Source organism: Engraulis encrasicolus, chromosome 9 (genome assembly GCF_034702125.1).
Source record: "Engraulis encrasicolus isolate BLACKSEA-1 chromosome 9, IST_EnEncr_1.0, whole genome shotgun sequence".
In the NCBI taxonomy this organism is placed as follows: domain Eukaryota; kingdom Metazoa; phylum Chordata; class Actinopteri; order Clupeiformes; family Engraulidae; genus Engraulis; species Engraulis encrasicolus.
In genome coordinates, this window is record NC_085865.1 from 14247337 (window position 1) to 14272717 (window position 25381).

The 25381-nt window shown below is 42.9% G+C and overlaps 1 protein-coding gene across 8 annotated transcripts in view; it reads right to left on the minus strand.

Moving 5' to 3' along the window:
* Positions 1–18: 18 nt before the first annotated feature.
* The window catches only part of dip2ca (disco-interacting protein 2 homolog Ca), a 163352-nt gene continuing 137989 nt past the window's right edge, over positions 19–25381 (minus strand). For 4 of the 8 annotated variants that reach the window (XM_063206605.1, XM_063206606.1, XM_063206601.1 and 1 more), the window contains 11 exons: positions 25239–25348; positions 23820–23950; positions 21324–21492; positions 16873–17043; positions 15596–15625; positions 9699–9760; positions 9397–9454; positions 9186–9260; positions 7688–7862; positions 6700–6823; positions 19–5531 (listed from right to left, as the gene is read on the minus strand). In XM_063206605.1, the coding sequence (XP_063062675.1) occupies positions 5279–5531; positions 6700–6823; positions 7688–7862; positions 9186–9260; positions 9397–9454; positions 9699–9760; positions 15596–15625; positions 16873–17043; positions 21324–21492; positions 23820–23950; positions 25239–25348 (1358 nt within the window). In that variant the 3' untranslated portion in view covers positions 19–5278. The remainder of the gene's footprint in view (positions 5532–6699; positions 6824–7687; positions 7863–9185; positions 9261–9396; positions 9455–9698; positions 9761–15595; positions 15626–16872; positions 17044–21323; positions 21493–23819; positions 23951–25238; positions 25349–25381) is intronic. The other 4 variants (XM_063206607.1, XM_063206608.1, XM_063206603.1 and 1 more) reach the window with 1 other exon arrangement.

Here is a 25381-nt window from a genome sequence, read left to right on the forward strand (position 1 = left end):
GGGTGCAGCTGATACCTGTGCTTGTCGCCTCACGCTTCGCCGATGCCCGGCCTCCGTGGAGAAGACAAAGGCTGAATCTCAAATGCCGCACTTGTGCACTTCGGGCACTATGTTTCAGTGCGTAACTAATACGGCATACGCACTGAAACATGATCACTAAAGTGCACAAGTGTACCATTTGAGATTCAGCCAAAGTTTCCCCACTGTCAGCCAAGTCACAACTTTTCCCCATTCAACATCCCGATTGCAAATGAGGATCATGGCCTTTTTAGTGGTGCTTTTGCGAGATATTGATTTAAAGTTCTATTGTCAGTGACGTCTTGCGGCGTCATCAGGAGGTCACAGGCACAGGGCAGGACGGGAGTTAGTGGAGTGTACCCTGGGTGTGTGTCAGCTGTACTGGTGGACTGTGCAGCCAAAGCCCCCTCTCCCCTCCCCCTCCTCCCCTTCGGTTTCTATCTGCCACCCACTAAACCAACCCTACACCACCCAATGCCCAATTCAAACCCGTTCTCCCACCTCATCGTTGCACTACATGTAAATAAATGTTTGCCACTAAACGTGAATATTTGATGCCGTTTGCACGTTAGTAGCATATGTACATTTCACGAATGCATTAACTATGTATTTTATAAAAGTTCAAATCTGTAAAAAAATGAGTATTTGTGATTTTTAAGGTCGGGAATGCTTCAGAATTCCCAACTGCATGAAAAGTGGATTGTATATCCTTTTTTTTTGTCCCCCTCAGAGTTTCTCTTTTTCGTCATTTTTGTTTCACACTTTCTATGTGTTACTCCTTTTTTGTTTTCCCCTCATCTTTTTTAATTATATATTTTTTAATTCCTTGGGATCCAATCCACTTTTTAACTTTTAAACAGAAAAAAAACCTTTATTTATGTGGGGAGGAGAAATGACTACTGAGAGTATTCACGAGTCCCACCAGCGGCCTGTGGTGTGGCAGTGCCGCCTACCCCCTTATATGGCATCTGTCTGTGTATAGTCTTACCCATCTGACATTTCGCTGTGAGACTCCCCCACCCCCATCTTGCATTTACATATGTAATAGTACTCTATGTATATGTACAAGGTACAATAAACATATCATCCACAGGAGTAAATGCGTTTGAAAGTCTATTTTAAGGCTCTGAACCTGTTGTGAGGGTTGTAATTAAACTGATACATCTGGGGAACTGATACTAAGGAACCGTGAATGTTGAGAAGCCAGAGGGTCACTTGTTCAGTTCCGTAACCTAGTTGTTCGCAAATATCCAAGGGCCCAGGATCTGTGGAAATGTTTGTTATGAATGCAATAGGCAAAAAGAGAATGTTACAGCATAGCAGATGATGTGGATCTGTGACGGCATGGGACCCTCATGGGATGTAATCTGCTCAACAAATCCAGTCATGAAATGTCCTTGCTCCTAAATATTTCACAGTCAACTGTCAGCTTTATTATAAGAAAATGGAAGAGTTTGAGGACAACAGCAATTCAGCTATGAAGTGCTAGGCCACCTGAACTGATAGAGAGGGGTGAGCGGATGCTGAGGTGTCTAATACAAAGAGTTCACCTATTAAAGAGCTCCAAACTGCATGTGACCTTCAGATTAGTCCAAGTACAATATGCAGAGTTTCATGAATGGGTTTCCATAGCTGGGCAGCTGCATCCAAGCCATAAATCACCAAGGACAATGCAAAGTGTCATATGCAGTTGATGTAAAGCACAACGCCACTGGAATCAAGAGCAGTGGAGAGGTGTTCTTGTGAGTGACGAATCATTCCAGTTCCATCTGGCAATCTGATGAATGAGTCTGGGTTTGGAGGTTGCCAGGAGAATGGACTAATGGTGTCGTGTTGTTTTCCTGGAGTTGGGCTTAGCCCCTTAGTTCCAGTGAGGGGGCCTTTGAATGCTTCAGGACACCAAAACATCTTTGAACAATTCCATGCTCCCAACCTTGTGGGAACAGGTTAAAGTAGGCCCCTTCCTCCTCAAACATGACTGTGCACCAGGGCACAAAGTAAGGTCCCTAATGACATGGATGGCTGAGGATAGTGTGGATGAACTTGACTGGCCTGCAGCGTCCTGACCTGAACCCGATATGACACCGTTGAGAGACAGGCCTTCTCAACAAACATCAGTGTGTGACCTCACAAATGCACTTACAGTATGGAAGAATGGTCAAAAATCCCTATAAAAACACTCCTCCATCTTGTGGTCAGCCCTCCAAGAAGATTGGAAGCTTTAATACCTGCAAAAGGTGGATGACATCATATTGAACACTATATGGGGTAGGAATGGGATGGTATTTACGTTCATATGTAAGTCAAGGCAGGCCGGCGAATACTTTTGGTAATGTACGTATGTTGTGATAGATCAGGACTATGAACGCAAAGTGCTGCTCAGTTCCAAAGAGGTTACATGTCTGAGGTTCTATGAGACCAATCCAGTCTTCACACGGCAGGGTTGGTGGAGAGTGGACTACTGTTTCTGACAGAATGGATAAAGGGGTATTATACCATCAAGTGGTTGTGGTTTGAAGAAATAGAAACAGATGTGTGTTCACTGGTGGAATAAATGCAAATTACTGGTACAAGTTTCATCAGGGTGTTACCTCCTAGGATTTAAAGAGTGACTTGGACTTTCTGCATCTGCATTAAACGAAAATCACAATGTTTACCAATCAAAGCACTTTATTGCACCATATCTTGTGAAGGTTGGCCGAAGCAGGCTCCTAGAAAAGTGTCATTGAATACTTTTTTAAGTGTACAAAACAGAATTTAAAACACACCTGCACCATACAAAATAAATCTTGTTCTTTTTTTTCATATGCTTTTTTTTGTTTAAATGTAACCAACAATATTTACAGACACCATGCAGACTCTCTCACATAAGTCTAGATTTCCAACCAAAGAAGGAAATAACGTCACAGGTTGAAAATGATTTGCACCTTTGTTTTTTTTTTGTTTTTTTCAAAAACGGGAAAACATTTCAGTACATTTTCTGTATGGGAATGACAACACTAATGCTATCCAACATGTGTTAAGACTTTTCCTCAGTTGTCTACGCCAGAATGAAACAAAACGTTATTTGCATGTTTTTCACCTTGCTTTAAGGTGTGATACCCAGCTTCCATTACAAAACATCAAAAATGGGGAAGAAAATAGGAAACGGGGTTTGAAATTTGAGTCTTTTTTATAATTTATCCCACCCCTAGTCACTGACCGCAGCGATATCCTAATAATCAACAATACCTTCTTGTAAATTATCAGATCACGGAAAAAACAGCTACACATGGGTAAACACTTGTTAAACTAATGATTTATGGTAAACTTCTCTTAGAATCTCACTGAGTTGCCTACTATTCATCTTTGGGAGAACAGCCTTTTGCAAAGGGAGGTTCATACAGATATTTTATACCCCTGTCTTCAGATAGTTACTGTCAAAAAACATATTGACAAGACTTGGAGAGCCTTTGAAATCCGTTCAAATACCTCCAGTCGGTGGTGAAAATGGACCACATACATTATCTATTGTGATGTGCGGAAAGTGCACATGGCATATAACGTTCACTAGCACAGTGATGTATGGAAGAGATGGGCCAGTATCCCAGATATGTTCACGCTGTAGGGTCTGGGGCTCTTACGATAATTACAGTACTTGCATGTATCTGAGAGTCTTAACAGAAACTGATAATCATTTAACAAGGTAAATGTAAAAAATAAATAAGGTCTCAATGGAAAAGAATATGAACTAAATGAGATGGATGGCAAACAGGAATAAATGATAGCTTAGATAGAACAAAAAATAAAATACAATCGGTAATGTGACACAAATTTGAATTATGTAAAGCAGATAGTGTAAACAGAATTCCAGGCACATTTTTGAATATCCTTTATCACTCAAGACGGGCATCATGATATATTTTCATCTTAAAGAAGCTCACATAGTTTTACCCAACACACATTTTTTTCGGTCTGCATTTGTCATACTTCCTTAATTCTCAAGAAAATCTGGCTTCTAGGGTCTCTGTATTGATTGTAAATGGGACCAAATTTGATATTGATGTCTGTGTGTGTAACTCTCAAAACTCGCTTTTGCCTATGGCACACACCATGCAAGTGGGAAGTACTGCATTTGAAACATTTCATTGGTGATTTCCTAGGTCTTATTTTTATATATATTTATATAGATTTGTATATATATTTATATTTTTACATAGACTTGATGTGATACTACTCACTCAAGATGATACAATGCTTTGTTTTTTTTATATTAGCAATATTTAATGAGGAAAACATCTTCAAGTGTCTTCTCTCACACACTTCTAAAAAGAACAAAATAAATAAGAACTATTTTTCTGTACATAATTACACAATATCAACTGGACTTTTTTGTTAGCCTAAGTTTTTTTTTACAATGATATTAAACATGAAGGAATAAAAAAAAAATCTGCTAGGGGTCTTTCACACCCATAACAACTGGCTGGGGAGGTTGGACAAGTACATGTAAAGAAAAAAATTCAGGTGGACGGTTCCGACATGAAACGCAGTATTTTTTGTTAACGTACCTCCTATTTGCTTAAATGACAAAACCAAATTGATACGTTTTGCTTCATTTACGTGTGTACTTCCAACACACTACTCCAAATAAAAACTACCAAACGTAAAATGACACAGTTTGCCACGGTATGGTGATATATATAATAATAATAGATCAATATATATCTTTTTTTTTTTCTTCTCGAAAAATACCCTTCGCCATTGACTAAAAACAAGCAAACGCCAGCAGTTACAATACATGAAAACAGCCACACACAGTTAGTCTTTTTTTTTTCTCGGAAAAATAAAATGCAATATTGAAAACAAGCAAAAAAGCGTGTTTTACAATGAAGGAGTTACAAGAAGAGATTCTTCTTCCGTTGCGGAGAGGGAACAGGAGCGTTTGTCTTTTCTTCATCCTTTTTTCCCAAAGCCATGCACTCCCATCACTTCTCAGAGCTTTGCTTGGTCTGCTTTGAATATTCAACACTGTCTGTTGTCTTCAGTTCCCACTAAGTTTCTTTCTCTGAGAGGGCATTCTTTGACCATGCTTTTCGCTCTTTTCTCTCCTGAAGAGAACCCCAAAGTTCGTTTTGCAGTCTTTGCGTAAATAAAAAAAACAAAACAACAAAATCCACACCAATACTCTATTAACTCCCTCCCCACACACATCCATACACACACACACACACACACACACACACACTCACACACGCACGCGCGCACAGATCCGTAACACAAGCTACATGTTATAGGCCACATAGATGGGGTCCAGTTGGTCGGCCAGGAAGCCGTCGCGCAGGTGCATGCGCTGCTTCTCCCCGCGCGAGTTGATAGGGATGACGCCGATGTCCACCACCACCACCACGCCCACGATCAGATAGTGCTCCTCCAGCACCGCGTTGGTCACCAGGGGCACCAGGTCCAGCGCCTCCTGCTCCGAGCCCTCCAGCTCCACCACCACCACCAGCAGGTTGGTCCACGGGAACACAGCACTGCACAACAGGAACCACACGACAGAGAGAGTAGAGAGAGAGAGGTTCCATTAGCCCATTGTTTCCTGGTTCTATTATTGCCCCCTTTAGGCAGACCTAGGCAGACCTAAGGACTGTTCTATTCAATGCTAGGAGCATTATGACACGCCCCTTTAGGCAGACCGGAACCTGGTCATGTTAGGTGCCCATAGAAACCTATTATGTTGGCATATCTCTATACTTAAAGAATCTCTGCACACGACAGACAAGGAGTTACTATCAGGGCAAGAAGGGCATTTGCGCCCCCGGCCCAGGGCCCTCCCGTATTGATGGTGGGGGCCCTAGTATGTCCATGGCAGGCTGTAAGGGGGGCCCTATCAGTGTTTTACCCCAGGACCCTGTGTGCAATTGTTTTGCCACTGGTAATATCACGTTATAATGGACGAGCACGTGTCGACAATATGATTAATGTCAAAGTTCCATATGCATGAATAATGAATGGATCCGATCAAAGTGATCCAGGGAAATAGCTCTGCACCCAGCAGCAGGATAAACAGACAACGAGTTATGCTGCCACTGGACAAAAAACTGTTCCCTAGTTGCTTACAAACAAACAAACAAACCAAAAAAACAGTTAGATGACTACCACTACCTGCAAGTGGATCCTGGGAAACACAGCATTACACATGACAGACACAGCAACTTACAGTTATTTAGGTACAGGGTGTTGGTCTACAGTCCCTTGGGGAATGTGAGGTTAGGTGCCTTGCTCAACACTCAATTTCACCCATGACTGAGGATTCGAACCTGCAACCTTCCAATTCCAAGACCAACTCAAGACCAATCATAAGGCCATAGCTAGTCAATGTGCCTAAGGTGCTACGGTGATCAGTGTACTAATTACTTTAAAATTGCCATTTTATTTTTCAGGCATTTTATTTTTCAAAGATTTCCAAACAGAAAAGGGAAACTCCTGATGACTAGGTTCCATATACGTACATGAATAATACAAAGGGATATTTCTTAATTTAGAAAAATTCATACTCTCATTGGAGTCTCAGTGGACCATATTCGCCTAGCAAAATACTGTTGTTGGTAAATAGGTGATAGAGCACCCCTAGTGGCTACGATTCAAATCCTCATGCCAATCAAATTATGAGTGTTGACTTGAGTGTTTAGATTGACCTACCATTCTGTGATGCTCTTGTGAGTGCGTATGACGGAGGTTTCGATGTCTATGGGGTGGTACCTCATCCCCCGCAGCTCCATGGCCTCGTCCAGAGCCCCCACCACATACAGGGCATCATGTCTCTCTGGGGACAGGAACACAACAGACAATCATATACCAAACAACATATTGTAATTGAATGTCACATGGGAAAATAGCTGGCGAAATAGCTGAGGACCGCCTTGCAAACCAAGCACATGGTATGAAACAGGACCAGAAAATTACCCTATTAATTGTTGATAATAAATACCAAAGATGTGGACTTGTGACTTGGACTTGAGTGAGACTTGAGTCACAAATGACTTGACTTAAGACTTGGCAATATTAGGAATGACTTGTGACTTGACTTGTACGTTATTGACTCAAGACTTGACAGTTACTTACAGTTTTAGCTTGCAATGACTTACAATGACATGTCAAGTCTACATACATTCCACTTTCTGCATTTGTATGTGAAAATATAAAATGAAAAAAAAAGAAAGAAAATCAAATGATTTTCCAGTACCAATAAGCATACATTTTTTTGCTAAGAATGTGATTGGAAAAGGGGGAAATGTATAGCAGTGTGGAGAGGTAATGAATTTATGACTAAAAGAAACGTTGTGGTCTTGTGCATAGAATACATGGTGACTTGTTAAGGACTTGGGAAAAATGAGAGTTGGACTTGACTTAGCTTGGGTACGAATTGGTGAAATGGGTCTTAACTGTGAATTGACTTGATTGGAAGGGCTTAAGACTTACACATTTGCGACTTGCAAATTGTGACTCGCAAATTAGTTACCGGTATTTGGTCCCATCTCTGATAAATACTGTATACCCAGTACACTGTATGTTTAGTGGTCTGGAGTCAGTGTCGAAACCAAACATTAAACATCAGGCCCTGCAATTCACAATCCAGGTGATATGTATTTAAGTGTAACTTTTTATTTAAGGCAATGTTTCGAGGTACCTCCACTGGCGTCTGTAAGCTCGGTCCGCCGTAGAAAGCCCAAGTATCCAGTGCGTGCCCACACCGTCGAGGTGTCTCCAAAGCTGAGGCGCGAGGTAAAGTGGTCCGACTGAAGGGCCTCGTCTCCGTAAACGGTGAAGTAGCCACTACCATTGTGGGCACTGTGCACCCAGATCTGGCATGGACAGGAAGAAATTCATTTGCATGTATCGCAATTATTTGTCAAGGATACTGACATGCACTACAGTACCAAAACATTTTGGAAATGGTATTATTATCATTATTATTAAAACCTAAATATCTCAGCCTCCGAAGCCCATTAAAACATGAAATAAGTTGCATTTAAAATCTAGGACCATCTTGCATTCAAATGTGTTCAGCTCTAACATACCCACATTTTTAATAAAAAAAACCCTCTAATCTCAAGGGCCCGAATGCAACATATGTCCCTCCAGGCGCCTTGATCAAACAGTATATGTAGAATCAGGCTAAAAGGGGTTAAGCAGCTTGAGCTGGTTTGAACACCGACCGTTGTTTTCACAGGTTTGCTAGCGCACAGCCTATGTTACGACCTTACGTGGATGAAATATTAAGCAGGAAAGAGTTAGCAGATTCAAAAAAAACTTTTGTGATTAATCATCAAGATGTTCTCCTTAGGAACATAATCTCCCCCATCTTCACTAAGGTGTCCCAAATTAGAGCACTAAAATTAGTCTGGAGAGGTGGCAGGAACGTGACAGGAATATGCATGGCAATACAGCTTCATCACAAACTGCCTTCATGTTACTCCGGCTGGGGAGCTGAACACAAAGATGATGCAAGTACCTGACACACAGTTACAGGTCACCTCATTTTGGAGTCATTTATTTCTTAAAGGGACACTGTGTCAGTTTTTAGTTGTTTATTTCCAGAATTAATGCTGCCCAATCACTAATGTTACCTTTTTCATGAATACTTACCACCACCATCAAATTCTAAGTATTCATTATGACTGGAAAAATTGCACTTTTCATACATGAAAAGGGGGATCATCTCCATGGTCCGCCATTTTGAATTTCCAAAAATAGCCATTTTTAGCTGCAAAAATGACTGTACTTGGACCATACTAGAAAATATGTGTTTAATACTTAGTAAACTTTCATGTAAAGATCAAATTTGGCAATAGGGACTCTAGTTTCAATGAGTAGCATAGTTGCAGTACCTTTTTTTGACCATTTCCTGCACAGTGTCCCTTTAACTATAGACCTTTAGCATGTGTGGCCTGCTCGGCAACACACATGGACCTTTGAATCCTCAAATCAACTGCAGGACTCTCACTGATTCACATTTATTATAGTATTAAGCTGAGGGGATTTATGGAAATGAATTCAATATTTTACGCTGTCATAGATCCCATGATATCTTGTTCATAATAACGCCTAATAACTAATCTGTCTGTCTTTGAGAGATAGTGGCACAATGAAATTTCAGACGTTGATTGATCTAGTACTCCTCTTACCTCTCCGAGATGCGAGTCTCCTAGAGGGCCCTTGGTCTCAGGATTGGCAATGATGATCCGTACACCAGGCAGAATCTAAATCACATAAAAACAACAGTTAAATGACAACAACAACAACAACAACAACAACAACAACAACAACAACAACCATTCTGTATAGAGCAGGTCTACTCAGTGCTGTTTGTTGGGTGGTCTGTGCATTAGGACTCACCTTCCCAGACTCCATGAGTGGTAAGCTGTGAGGTGACCCCCTCTCAACAAGCCGAACTCTGAATGGGGGACACAAGCAATCATGTCATCTGATATTGCTGAGCACAAAGCTCCATTTTAGAGAGAGAGAGGGAGAGAGACAGGAAGATAGAGAGACATGGAGATAGAAAGACAGGAAGATAGATTGAGGGAGAGAGAGAGACAGAGAGAGAGAGAGAGAGAGAGAGAGAGAGAGAGAGAGAGAGAGAGAGAGAGAGAGAGACAGAGAGAGAGAGAGAGAGACAGAGATCCTAGTGCCCTCACCTGTCGTGTCGTAGTGCTCGCATGTCCACGTACACCGTCGTTGGATCTGGTCCTGAAGTCCCCTGTCAATGAAGAGCCACATGGTGTTTAGCACATTATTAAATCATGGTACGTTAGTAACAACACTGCACAGTACAACAGAGCATTACAAATAACATGTGTATTCAGCATTGTTGCACAAGAGCTACAACTCCCACAGAGCTTTGAAATGCCATTTCCCTTTTAAGAATAGCTGAGTACCACTTCCTGGGAATATCTCTGGTATTATATTTTGAATATTTAGGGGTGGGATTTAATGAACGGCTTCGTCCCACTTCTTTTCAGGGGCGTGTATTTCGAAAGCATAGTTGCTAGCCAGTTAGCAATGTAGGTAGTACAAACCCCAACTCCGATGAAGTTGGGACGTTTGGTAAACAGTGAATAAAATCAAAATGCTATCATTTTCAAAACATTCAATCTATTCATTAGATGGAGAATAGTGAAAAGACAACTTATTAAGTGTTAAAACCGAGAAAAAATATTGTTTTGGGGGACATATGTACTCATTTCTAATTTGATAAATCCAACACGTCTCAAAAGAGTTGGGACGGGGACAATAAATGGCAGCAAATGTCGAGGAAGACTAAAAACAAAACAAAAGACAACACTTAACAGTTAAATACATTAACCGATTAGATGATTTTATATAAAAAACAGTGTTAATTCCTATCTTGGACATGATTTCACCAGCTTAAATGGTGGGTGTATTCCTTGTCATGTTTTGCAATGTTTTCCTTTCTGTAGTGCTTACAGTGTGACAGGTCTTGACCAAAAACCCACAATTTTATCACCTGCTGGTCCTTATGATGGAGCCAAACTGTTAAAACATAGTAGAGAATGCAATTTGACCTTACTATGTGGCAGTAATCGAAGATCTCCCTTCAAAATATAATGCATGAGTGGCTTTTTATGCTGTTTAAAACCCATTTATACCATTCAACACTGTATTTAACTCTACAGATGAGTGAGAACATCTTAACGAATGCACTACTGCACCCGCATGCCATCATGGAGGCTGACTTTTGAAGCTAGCACTAACACAAGTTGGATGGTCCATTTTCACTGTAGCACAGGATGTGCAATGCTCTATTATTGTCAAAAAGAATGGACTTCTACAACTTCTGCTGACTTCTGTAAGCAAAGGACAGTTTCCCATGTCTTCTGGGTCTATTTTAAGTGAGCTCAGGTGCTTAGGAGAATGTTACACCCCTGTATCATTTTCATGCATTAACCATTCTTAATATGGTCAATTTTCAATAGCTCTAATTCCTGGAGTGCTAGAGTGAGACTACAGCCAATATATATTTCATGATGTCATGAACCTATACAATGATTTTATTAACAAAAATATGTCTTATATACACTCAATCATGGTAAATCAAAGGGAATTCAAAAATGTATGTAATAACTATGGTAATTATTCCCTTTGCATCTTTAATTCTGAGTGACTCAGCCTCTCTGTGATGATCTTATAGCTGGACACCTATATTGTCCGTCAGTACAATTCATTTTGAAATGTTCTTCTTTGTTGTTTTATCTTATTTGGATGTTTACTAAATTTCACTGATCCCCGTCCCAACTCTTTTGAGACGTGTTGGATTTATCAAATTAGAAATGAGTACATATGTCCCCCAAAACAATATTTTTTCTTGGTTTTAACACTTAATATGTTGTCTTTTCACTATTCTCCATCTAATGAATAGATTGAATGTTTTGAAAATGATAGCATTTTGATTTTATTCACTGTTTACCAAACGTCCCAACTTCATCGGAGTTGGGGTTTGTAATTGGAAATGGTATTGCAAACGAGTTAGCAACTATGGTTTCGAGAAATGCACCCCAGGTGTGTTAAGTGGGTTTTTCCCTATTGATATTATTTCGTTTTGTTGACCTAGAGGCTGTCGATTACTCTCACAACATCTGAAACAAATCAAATAAATAAATAAAAAAATCTAATATGTTATAGTATACAAGTCAGTGATTGAAACTAAGAAAAATGCCTTCAAAGCCTTGGTATTCGGTTGGATATTGTAGTTACTGCAAATTTGACATACGCAGTAATATCTTTCAAACCTAGGGTAAGGCTTTCTCACAAGATAAAGGAGGTGCAATGCAGACCATTTTCAGTCTACACACAACTTTGACAAAATATGTAGTCACTGCACGTTACCTTTGTACAGCAGTAATGAACCCTATGATTTCAATGTGATGGATATTAAATATTGTGACGGTATCAATATGGCTTTGTGTGGGATTTGCCCAAAAGGATTCTGCAGCTAGTTTCTTCACAGGCAAGAAGAAAAAACCTAATCAAAACAATTGACGTACTATGTGAAGTGATTTTGAAATGTATGAGAACAGTATGGCTTTACTGTACTACTGTTTTCAGGCATTCATATTTGAGGAGTAAGGAATTTCTAGAGGTTCTTCTAGAATTTAACTGGAACACTCTACAGCTCTCATAGACGTCTGTGTTAAACATCTCGCAAAGACATTATGACATCATAATGAGAACTGAAAATTTGGGCAAAATTCTAATCACATATTTGTGATGGTACTCCTCAAAGGGTTAAACATGCTTCCTCTCACACGGTCTTTTAGCACTATTTACATGCCATGAAAGCTGTACAGATCATTGCAGTAAGGACATACATGCAAAAGACATGTACTATATCGACAACTAGATATTCAGGTGAAGTGTTACCCAGCTTTTTCAACCCTTTCCCAAGACATTAATCAGTAGTAGCTATTAGTGCAAGAGGCATACTCCAGATTAAAATCCACTGATCAAAGCCGAAACACCAACCAAAAGCCCAGAGTAGGAGGAGCCAGACGCTAGAGCAGGAGACATAAGTGGCACCAGGGACGGACTGTGAATCCATGGGGCCCTGGGCCAGGCTACAAGAAAGGCCCCCTTCAATGGGTGTTGGTAGTTTACAAAACGATTCAGGGTTTCAGGCCAGGTGTGAGAGTCCCCTGTTGTCAGGGGATTGGGGAGGGCAGTCCCCTTAGACAATTAGAAAATACCGTTGGTAAAAGTATGATTTTGATGCAATATGACAATACAAATATAGAAGCTAGAGCTTCAGGGCCCCCTTGAATCTTGGGCCCCTGGGCCTTGGCCCGGTAGGCCCTTACAGTAATCAGTCCCTGAGTGGCACTTTACACAAAAGGTAGAACAAACTAATAAGGTACCATAGAACAGATGAGCTAGAACAAACTAATAAGGTAGAAGAGAGGATCTAAAACAAACTGATAAGATAGAGTAAAATGGAGGATGGTATGCTATGAGTGTAGAAAGCAGAAGGGCAGCCATTTCCCCATCATCCATCTCCCCCAAAAGAGTGAAAAATTCCCCCATTTCTGTTCCACTGCTACTTTGAGAGGCGAGTGATGAGAGGGTGTAGTGTTTCACCCAATGGTTATTGTTAAATGCAGAGGGTTTTGAAAGCGTCTTGCTGCATTTCTGAATCTGAGCTGAGCTATGACACTGTTGTAACTTTTTACAACAGGGTTTGAACAAATTCATTGTACAGGCAAACTCAAAAAGTGTCTAAGGGCAAACTAAAAAAGGTATCTGATTTAGCATTTACCCAGTCGGACAGCATTAAAAGCTCTTAGCCTTACTCCTCACAATGCCAGAGAACGCTGCATGCGCTTCGCCCCTCAGCCCAGCACTGCTAATCCAGCGAGAAGCAGTCCGGCCGTGGATGAAAACACACGCACACGCACACGCACACACAGGCTTAGCTCAGCAAGCCGGGGCAAAGGCCTCTTCTCCCAGTGGAGGCAGCAGCCAGCAGGGGGCTCCATAACATGCTCCCTCTTCCATCACTCCCTCCCTCCTTCCCCCATTCACTCTTGTAGATCTATCTATCCTTCAAGTGTTGTCTATTCCCCATCCCTCCATCTCTACCTCCCTCCACCATTCCTCCTGTATCTATCCCCAAGTGCTCCCTCCGTCTCACCCTCCAGTGCGCCCTCCTTCCATCCCACCCTCCTCTATCCATTCCTTCTCTCCTGTATCTATCCCTTCACTGCTCCCTCTTCCTCATCCCTCCGTCTCTCCCTCTTAAATGTCTCCTTCCCTCCTGTATCCATTACTCAAGTGCTCCCTCCTTCCTCCCACCCTCGCTCCTCCATTCCTCCTGTATCTATCCCCCAAGTGCTCCCTCCATCTCTCCCTGTGCTCCCTCCCTCCTTCTTCCATCCTGCCCTCCTCTATACATTCCTCCATCCCTCCCTCATCCAGACCGTCAGCAGCAGAAGGCTCTTTTGACCCCGTTCCCCACTCGAGGGGTCCAAACGCAGTCTCACCCCAAGTAGTCAATTTCTGACTACCTTGGACCAGACAGCAATTTTTGACGTCTTGGGTATTCCTTCCACGTCACATTTTGACTATGTGGCCTAACCCTAAACCTATTCCTAAACCTAACCTCAATGACGTTATGCTGCCACAAGGGGGCGCCTTTGAGGACATAGTCAAAATGTGACGTGGAAGGAATACCCAAGACGTCAAAAATTGCAGTCTTGGGGCGTCAAAAATTGAGTAGTCAAAAATTGACTACTTGGGGTGAGACTGTGTAGGGGGTCCTGCTTTAAACTAGCACACAATCCCTCTGCTCCCACCTACACAGCTGAGACACAGACCCACAGAGAGGCATAGGAGTCAGAGCGCTCAGAGTCACAGTCACTGACCGGCAGAAACCTTGTATCTCAACTTTCTATCTTCATTTTTTCATTTTTAGTTACTAAATACATAAACATTTCATCATTAGACGTGGGTTTTATATCATGTATAAAACTCATATAGTCATGGAAACTGACCAATTGTGCTGATTTATATATATTTTAAAAGAATTAAATAAATAACCAATTCGTTTCTGAAAGGTGGAGATATGAGGGTTCTGTCGGACAGAGACGATATAAGGCTGGGGACCTTCTGAGGAGGGAGGGAATTTCACATCAGAATCTCAAGGGACACAATGAACTAAAAAGGTGTACAACAGCTTGAAAGGTTCTCAGACATAAGGTTTGCTGCTTTTACCAAAAGGTTTGAGAAGAGGGATTAATCGTTGCCTGATTGGTTGAGTGATTACCCTCTGGACCTACAGAGCCAACATACAACATCACAAACATTTACTCATCAACGAATACCCACACAGGCCACTTCCACTGGGAGAAAGCGAAGGTACACTCTCAAGGAAAAGTGAATGTGCATTTAACCCCATTGTAACATATCCTGCATTTTGAAAACGGGGTCATATAGAGGTTTGGGTTGTGTTTCTCGAAAGCATAGTTGCTTGGCTAGTTGCCAATGGGAAATGGTCTTGCAAACAACAAAGTAGATAATGTAGGTAGTAACTATGCTTTCGAGAAATGCACCACTGATAACACTGATAAGTATAAATAGAGGAGTCTTTCCTTGAGAGTGTAGAACTACACTACAGTCAGCTAACTAAGTAAAATGGTCCTCTATTAGTCTATTAGTCCATCAGTGGGTTAGTGCGGCAGCCATCTTCCCGTTTGGTGGAATTCAAGTGCGGTTCTGATCCCCTTAAACCACCAACGCTGATCATATAACCCCCAGCCATTAGCGATGCACTTCAACAAGACTGCTCTACAGGTTTCAGCATCCCGCAAGCCCCTAGTACAAGCACTATTGCACACGGAAGGAAGGAAGGAAGCAAAATCAATCGGCAGTCAGTCAAGTCAAGTCAAGTCACGTCACGTCACGTCACGTCACGTCACGTCACGTCACGTCACGTCACGTCACGTCACGTCACGTCACGTCAGCCCCCCCACTCATTCCGTATAGATGCCAGCCGACCGGGGAGCAACGGCCGATGCCTCCCTACCTGATCAGCAAGCTTCCCCAGCCTGTGGGGCTGCCATCAGCAAGAGGATGAGGAGGGATGAGGAGGAAGAAGAGCAAGAAGAGGAGGATGAGACAGAGTCAAAACAAAGAGATGAGAAGAAGAAGAAGAGGCAGAAGAAATGGGAGGTAGAAGACATAAAAGTAAATGAGGATGAGAGGAAAGGATGAAGGGTAGGAAAGGAGGAGGTAGAGGAGGAGGAAGAGTTGTGGAAGAACAGAGGAGAGAGCGAATAAATAAAATACGAGAGAGCAAGATGGTAGAAGCCGGTACGATAGGGTGCATATAAGCACTAGCAGAGATGTATAGATACAGTATATAGACAGAGGAAGAGAGAGGAGTGGGAACGAGGTGTGTGAGGGTGTGTGTGTGAAGATGACAGATAAAAAGCAAACATGAAAGACATCACATGAGGGTGGCAACAATAAATGTAAACAATAAACAACGCAAAAGAAAACAATGAATCAAAGAATCACAGAAGGAATGTCTCTAGATGTCAAACGTAACAGAAGCCCAGAAATGAGGTGTGCATTTCCTCTGTAGTCGATTCAAGATCTTTTTTTCTTTTAGGATTATAATGAAATCACTGACAGGAACAAAATTCTGCCACCCTTCAATGCCCATCAGTCATCTGTCATTGGCAAAACAATTGCTGTTGGGCAATTGAGAGCCTCTGTTATAACCTTATTGTCACCAAAATGATAACCAAGTCTTAATCGGCTACCTAAGACTCCTTATGGCATTGCCATAGCAACGTTAGGATGAAGCTGAGTGTTTCCAGCTAAGAGTGAATGATGGGCCCATCTGCAGTCAGAAGGTCTTTGCAGACAGGACGCGATGCGGGTTTGCGATGCGATTTTGCGAATAAAACGCGGGGCGAATTATTCGCAAAAAAGTATGCACACCGGAGGCGACGCGATTTTGCAACCTTGTAACATCAAAACGTTGCGAAAATTCGCGGTTGGTGTGCAAAGACCTAGAGGCTACCTCTTCCAAAGTGTATATACCAAGATACAGTAAACCTGCTGTCTCGAACAACTCCCGACAGGAGCTTCCTCAACATGAATCTATTCATCACAGATCCAACAGTTTCAAATCCACTTCACTCACCTCATCTCCAAGCACACACAAACATCAAACATTTCTAATTTAGAATCACCGACTCAGACACACACACACAATCTTAGATACACAGAAATACAGATGCACACATGCACCCCCCCCCCCCCCACACACACACACATCCAAACAGCACTGACCTGCAGACAGATGGCCAGGTTGACTCTGCACCCGAAGGAGGTGCTGACAGCGCGCGGGTGCAGCCCCAGGTCCTTAAAGAGCTTGGAGAAGGACTGTGTCAGCGCTATCCTGGGACGCTCCTCAGCCACCACCACACACGTCCGCACCCGCGACAGATCCAGACCACGAGCCTGGGGGGTAATACCAAGAACATGGTTTTAGTGATAAGTGATAAACCTGAGCCAAGTTCACCTACATAAAGTGGTAGCACTGCTAACAGATTGCCAGTATATACATCATTTATTTAGTTGGTGTATTTTTTAAAATGTATTTACTGGTATGTGTGTGCAGCTGTACTGTGTGACAGAATAGTATATCATATTGTCTGTGCATTCAGCTTATTTTACATACGATTTTTGGGGGCTTTTTGCCTTTATTTTGAGACAGCGCAGTGAAGACATGACAGGAAGTGAGTGAGAGGAGAGAGAGACGGGGAAGGGACGGCAAAAGACCTGGCCCGGGAATCGAACCCGGGTCAGCCACATATCAGACGAGTGCCCCACCCTTAGCGCCACGGCAGAGGGTCCTATTTGACATACCGTATTGCCCAGAATATAAGACGTGGTTTTTGTTATAAAAATAGTACTCTAAAAAGGGGGGTCGTCTTATTTCCGCGCGCTAGAGAAAAAAGTAAAAAAAAAAATTTTTTTTAAAACTTAACCTGAATGCGGCCATTAGCCTATGCTTCACAACAATGCCACAAAACTCAATAATGGATGGGTTAAGAGATTGTTTTGTCCATATCAAATTTGCAGATGCTTGTTTCGTTATGACTGTTGCACCGCACGTCTATCAACTGTCAATGTCAACGTGATGCGGACGACAGTGCAAGGGGAAAAACACAAGTCAATCGCGGCTCGTTGCTCTGCTATTTATTTGTTTGGTTTTACAGTCTCATCAGGAAAGCTTTGGTCGTTCTCTCTGGTCAGCCGACAACACCACTAGAAACTAAAGAAATGAAGGGTGATTTGAGGAACAACCTGTAGGCTAAGTTTTGGATGCTGTCATCAGCCAATCAATGGTCATCTGTGTGTGCGCGAGAAAGCGGTGACAAGCGGTGCCTTTGACAGCACAGAATAATGGTTAGGGCAAGAGATTGTCTTGTGCATATAAAATCACGAGGAGTTTTACCCTTGGTACGAAATGAATATCAATCGGACTTCTAATGTCAACGTGGTCCTGATAGGCAGCGCATGGGTTTCAAGTGCAATGCGTCAATCTGCCTTTGGTCACGTTCGGTTTCTACAGTCCAACGGAAAACTTTGCATGCATAAAATGAACAGCGATTTGGCGAGACGGCTACTGGTTAGATATTGCTGTCAACTAAGCATTTTGAAAAATCTGTGCATTGCACAATAGATTGCCTATCTCTACTGGACTGGTTGCCTGGCTGGCGCAGACTAATGGTCTGAGTGTAGGCTATGTTGCGTCGCACTTTAAACAGGCGGGCCCAGGCGACTGTAGCCAGTAGGTGCCTATTGGCGCTTGACAGGTGAAGTGAGTAAAGAAAGGAAAAGGATATGAGTAGCCATCTGTGGTCTTATATCATGGACATTTCATGAAAATTATATTGTGAAATTTGTTCTTTGTAAAAAGCCTCAGATTTTCCAACAAATTAAAAACTGCATTTTGAGAAAAGTTTCCAATGTGAAACAAAATTAAGTCTTCAAAAAACTTTTTTCCCCAAAACATGAGCCTGAAAATGGGGGGTCGTCTTATAATCAGGATCGTCTTATATTCGGGCTAATACGGTACATAGTGTAAGGCAGGAACTGAACTTGCGCAAATCTAGCTAACAGTGCACATGGATCAAAAGTTGGTCTGTCTCAAGTTGGCTCAAATGTTGGGCCATGCAATGCTCTTACACTTGTGTTAAAGCCATGCACCGGGGAAAGGCTGGTACTGTGCTGGACCACTTCTGAAACACTTGCCAATATATATACACATCTTTTTTAAACCTTTATTGCGATAGGGACAGTGAAGAACGAGACAGGAAACGAGTGGGGAGAGAGAGATGGAGAAGGATCAGCAAAGGACCCGGGCCAGAATCAAACCCAGGTCACTGGCGCAGGAACCCAGTGCCCTACCGTTAGGCCACAGTAGAGCCAGAGATTCTTTAAGTATATAGAGATATGCCAATGTAATAGGTTGCTAAGGGCACCTAACATGACCAGGTTCCGGTCTGCCTAAAGGGGCGTGTCATAATACTCCTAGCATTGAATAGAACAGTCCTTAGGTCTGCCTAAAGGGGGATTCCCCCCTGCAATAATAGAACCTGGAAACAATGGGCCAATGGAACCTCTCTCTCTCTCTACTCTCTCTGGTAGAGCCATGGTGAAGTTATTTAACATATGCTTCATGGTGATGGGCCATAGCTCATCAGACCAGCTGGGTCAAGTTTAGTGGAATGTGTCGGTTCACCACTGGGCCGGGCCGAATTTGGCAGGCAGGTCAGGAAGCTAGACATTAAAAAAGCAAGTTGCTCAAAGAGATCATTAACATGTGATTGCACACATGTAGATGGCTCTGTTGTGTTTTTTTGGTTGTGTTATGATGCTCTATAATAAAATGATGCTGTTTCTGTTCAAATGCCTTTGAGAGTAAATGAAGAGTTTCATTGCATTTATTATTTTACTTTTGCATTTTATCACTGGAAATGACTGTTCAGACAAGACTAGTGAATTCTTGCATACTTTTTAAACCTATATAAAATGCATTTTGAAATGCAATGCAATGCAATGCCCAATACAAAAAATGTCAACATATGTCATTTTGCAACAAAGCTCCTCAAATGTTTTGATCATATCGTACCACGCACTGATGAAGGCTTGATAGTCGAAACGCGTTTGCTTTTTGGACATGGTGGTAATATAAATAAATAATGAGACGCAGTTTGTGAGTGCGGATTTTCTTCCTTAAGTTGATACATTTTATCTCGCACCCAAAGACTTTCGTTTTTCCAAGAAGTTGAGCGCGTCCTTTGCCAAAACTTGATCATATGGTCCCACTCCAGCCCACCCCACATGTGGGGCTGCTCCACCATCTCCCTTTGTATCGATTGGCACTGTGGTAACAAACTACACTTGGCTCAACACTTTGCCATTAGTGACGGACTGACCATGGCGAAGTGAACAAACTGAGGCGCGTAGTAAATAAAAGGCGTTTTCACAAGGCTGCTGCCTCGCCAGGAGGCAAACCTGGCCTTTCAGCTGCACCACACCGCCAGTAATTACACTCTCACACACCGCTCTGCTCTCGCCGCAATAACAACAACAACAATACGAAAGAAGGCACAGGAGCAGTCACTCCACGCCTGTCAACGGAAAAGTTTGATGGTGCAATTTGACGACTCAAAGTGCAGTGCAGTGTTTCTCGTTGAGCATATATTAATCAAGGATAGTTGGGAAGAGGGGTAGATGGTTGGGGGGGTATCATAGACATGTGGCTATCAAGACTGCAAAGGCTATATATTGTGTGATACATGGTAAAACTGTAAACTGACTTTAGAAAATTTTATTCACTATATAAGATGAAGAGGATTGGAGGTGTTTGTATGGAGATGTCTGTGCATACAGCATGTGTGTGTGTGTGTGTGTGTGTGTGTGTGTGTGTGTGTGTGTGTGTGTGTGTGTGTGTGTGTGTGTGTGTGTGTGTGTGTGTGTGTGTGTGTGTGTGTGTGTGTGTGTGTGTGTGTGTGTGTGTGTGTGTGTGTGTGTGTGTGTGTGTGTGTGTGTGTGTGTGTGTCTGTGGTGTGTGTGTGTCTGTGGTGTGTGTGTGTGCGTGTGTGGTGTGTGTGTGTATTGCACCAATCTACCTTCGTGAGGCCACTGCTATTGGAGCATACCAACAAGGTGCGGCCCTCGCTCCATGTAGGGCCCAAATCCTGAACCCCACATGTTTTGACCGCTTTTGCTGGGGTAGTTTTGTTGTTACTGGCAAAAGTAAAAGTGTAAAAACATTTCCTCACTGACAGATTAAAGTTAGGGATTGTTTTGGTTGGGATTAGGGATTGTTTTGGCACAGTTTAGCATTCTTTAGCTATTGTTGAGGTTAATATGAAAGGAAGTCAATGGGAGGGCCCCACAAAGATACTAAGGCCGGCCGCACATTGGCTCCGACAACACTGCGGCGCACTTTGCTTCCGACATAATTCGGACCCCCAAACCCAATTTTACACGAACATAGCATTTAAAGTCAATGCGCGGCGCCGACAAAATAGAACTTGTCTCTAATTGCTATCCGACATCGGCGAATGTCCGCGGACATCGGTGCCAGTGTGCGGGGTTCTATTGAAAACAATGAAATCGAATTTTTGCGAAGCAGTGCTCAGCACTTTGTCGGCGCCTATGTGCGGAAGCCCTAAGGTGGGGCTGTGTGTGCGTGGCATGCGTGCGTGTGTATGCTACTGTACCTTGAGGGACTCGGTCTGCAGGCCCAGGCCCTTGGTGCACAGCTCCATGACGGAGTAGGAGCAGAAGGTGTCTCTGACGCGGAACTGACTGACGGCCAGCAGCCACAGGGCCGGGTTGACCTCCAGCTCCGACGGGGGGATCAGGATGGACTGGTGCCCTGAGTACACACTGCAGAGACACAGAGAGATTTTCATAGGCGTCCATTTTAGTTCAGTACAAATAGTTATGTTTCCTTCTTTAACGTAATTCAGTTTTAGAGAGAGAGAGAGAGAGAGAGAGAGAGAGAGAGAGAGAGAGAGAGAGAGAGAGAGAGAGAGAGAGAGAGAGACAGAGAGAGAGAGAGGAATCAGATAAGTCTGTGGGGTAGTCTCATGAAATCTTGCCTCAGGAGGACCGGAGCACTTTTCCCCCTAGATGATAACTCCAGTATCGTGCAGATAGCCAACAGGGCTCTAATGTATGTTTTCCACAATTGTTGGTCTCTACCACAACCTCAACATGGAGGTTCGGAAGATCACCCCTCTTGGATTTGTCAATATTCCACCATCTCAGGTGTTGCGTGCAAAATTTACATTTTGCGAAGTACGCATGGCAACGCATTCATGCACGAAAAGTGCCCGCACACGCGTATCCTGCCACTACCTTATCTCCGGCCTTAAGATGGTGTGTGCATGTTTGTGTGTGTGTGTGTGCGTGCGTGCGTGTGTGTGTAAGTGAAACTGTCCAGGGAGTGAGCACTTTGGAGGAGATGAGCACAGAGAAAAAAAAACGCACAGCAAATAATGAGGATTTACCAAAGAGGCACTCTTCACAAATTGGTTAATAGGACTGACTTGGATGTAAAAGACTTATCATTGATTTCCCACTTGTCACACTGACGAGATCGCTCGGATCAATGACAGCAGAGGACGTTTCAGCCCCGCGTGTGATGTCTAATCCTCCATCTCCCTTCACCGTTAGTTTCAAAGCAGCAAAAGGCACATCAGGCACAGCCTCTTGCAGAGCACTCTGCTGTCTAAATGACTTACTTTGCAATCGAGAAAATGGGGCACTGTAAAGAAGAGCTTCACCGCAATCGCTTCACTCTAAACAGACGTCATTCCACTGCCGTATGAAAAGCCAAAACAGCAGCAATAGGCATGAATTTAGAGGACAACATGACTTTCCCTGATTTACACTCATTTACAATCGAAAAAAGAATTTCTCTGCTTAGCGCAGAAGGTTTGCAGTGACAGAACTGTGCCGTTTCCAGCTTCTGAAGTGATGTGACAGATGACTGGGACTGGCTTGGGGTGGTTGAGCGGTGCACATGTATCCCATATGAAAAGAATACTGTATATGAAAATTAAAAAGTGATTCAATGTGTATGGCCAAGTCTTGTAGTCAACACACAAATGCAATCTATGCATTAAATGTATAGGTGTATGGAATGTATATGTGTGCCTTACTGACTTATGAGGAAAATAAGATACAGGCCACTTTTATTGTAAGAATCACATAAGGCTTGTATAGTCCATACTTCAATAATTTAGTAAGTTGATGCGGCGTGTCTCTTTCTCAGGATGTTTGTGCTGATTCAAGCTAGTCTGAGGTAGGAGGTGTTGTGATAGGTGAGTGGTATTGGCCTGGAAGAGCAGGATGCTGTGCTGTATCTCTGTTAGTGTGTACGGGAGGACAGATGCTGTACTGTATCTCTACGGTGCTGTCAAAAGTAAAAGTTAAAGTAAATTCATGGTGTAAGTACAACACTCGTACATGATATTGCATAGCTGTTACACCATTTACTCCACGGTGCTTAATGAGATAGACTGTGTTGTTACTGAAAAACAAGGACCCACCACAAACTTGATCCAACCAGTGTAGTCAGCTGATTGTAAGACAAGTACATGGGTCTACTTGTTATTCAGATAAGTTACCTGTGTTGGAAGGAAACAGTTTCTTTTTTTTACTTTTACTTTTTTTTAAACTTTTACTCTGTTGGTGTGCATGGGAGGACTGATGCTGTTCTGTATCTCTGTGGGTGTGTACTGTATCGCTATTAGTGTGTGTACTGTAATGTTGGTATTGTGTAGGGATGCACCGATACCACTTTTTTGAAAACCGATACAAGTATGAGTACATTAATGTGTGTACTTGCCGATACAGAGTACCGATACCGATACCTTTTACCACCAAAATACAATGAAAATAAATGCATGGCCTTGTTTTTTCCCACCTGTGATATTTTTTTGTTATCCATTTCCATGTAGATTTAAATGTTAGTAAATGTATGAGGTGGCCCTTTTTTCCATGCTGCTTTCAGGTCCACAGAACGTGACGTGGATTTTGCATTGTTTTGTGTAATAGCAGTATCGTTCCTGGTATCGGCAAGTGCTTGACGAGTACGAGTTCAAGTATAATGAGCAGTATGGGGTGCCGATACCGATACCAGTATCGGTATCGGCACCCCTAGTATTGTGCACTGTATCCCTATTGGTGTGTAATGGAGGACTGACCTGCAGAGGCACCAGAGGACGAAGCCCAGGCCGCAGTAGGGGTCCAGGCAGATGGCCACCTCTCGCGAGGGGTACAGCTCACACTGCAGCTTGATAGAGCGGCAGAAGGCACTGGTGGCGCTGTGGGACATCTACAGAGAGAGAGAGAGAGAGAGAGAGAGAGAGAGAGAGATGGAGAGAGAGAGAGAGAGAGAGAGAGAGAGAAAGAGATAAATAAAATAAAAATAATAAAATAAAACAATCAAAAATATATAAACAGACACAAACTAAAAACAATAAACAAATCACTCATATGGCAAGTCCCCTGCAACCCAAATACATCCAGTCTAGGGCACATACAGTATAGGGTTAGTAGAGATGACCAGATCCCTTTGAGGAAACTACAACACAGAGGGGGGCGGGCAAAGCCAGCTTTCGGAGGACACAAAGCTCCCTGCTTTAGGAGTTAACACCGCAGTACAAGTACAATTACATCTATTCCCATCTGAGGACCACTATTCCCCCAACGCTGGCATCAAAACCAGGCCAGCTTATTCAAGTGCACTCCCACAGGACGGATTATAAAGACGGATGAAATATGAAGCACTTCCGTTGTTCCCTGTGACACATGAAGCCACATATCCTGCCCTGTGACAGTGGAACAGTTCCTTAGGTGGACAGGGGCACACTCAAAGGGTTTCTGTGCTAAAGGTGGCAGTGGCTTGCAGAGGAACATGAGAGACGATTCGGTGAAGCTGATTCAGCTCACTTCCTTTCACACACACACACACACACACACACACACACACACACACACACACACACACACACACACACACACACACACACACACACACACACACACACACACACACACACAGACAGACAGACAGACAAACACACACACGAATCACTTACAAACGTGTAGCATAACAAGCCAATTCCTTCTGCTTTCTGTCTTTTCCCACACATGTATACAGCTGTGTAGACATTCCTACACAGCTAGCTATCCTATAGCTATATTCAACACTATGTTCTATACAACTGTCCATCCTATATCTATATTCTACTCTATGTTCTACACTACTATCTCTACTATATCTAACTATAAAGACAATGTAGGGGCAGCCCTGGCCTAGTGGTTAGAGAGTTGGTCTTTCAATCTAGGGGTAGCAGGTTCGAATCCCCCCCTGACCTCTCCACACATCTCCATCCAAGGGCTGAAGTGCCCTTGAGCAAGGCACCTAACCCCACATTGCTCCAGGGCCTGTAACCAATACCCTGACAAATAATAACTGTGAGTCGCTTTGAAAGAAAGCGTTAGCTAAGTAAAATGTAATGTAATCTAACTATAAAGACAATGTCTCTCAGCGCAGCCCTACTCCCTTCGATACGATGACATCAGTGCAGTGCAGTGCACCGCGACCTTCTCCTCCTCACCTTTACTCCTGCTAGCATTCCTGTGGTGGACACACTGAAGTCAAGGTAGGCCAGCGTGTCCGGGTTCGACGGCTTGTACAGCTGAGGGGGCTTCTTCTTTGGCAGGTCATCTGTCAGTCAATCAATCAATCAATCAATCAATC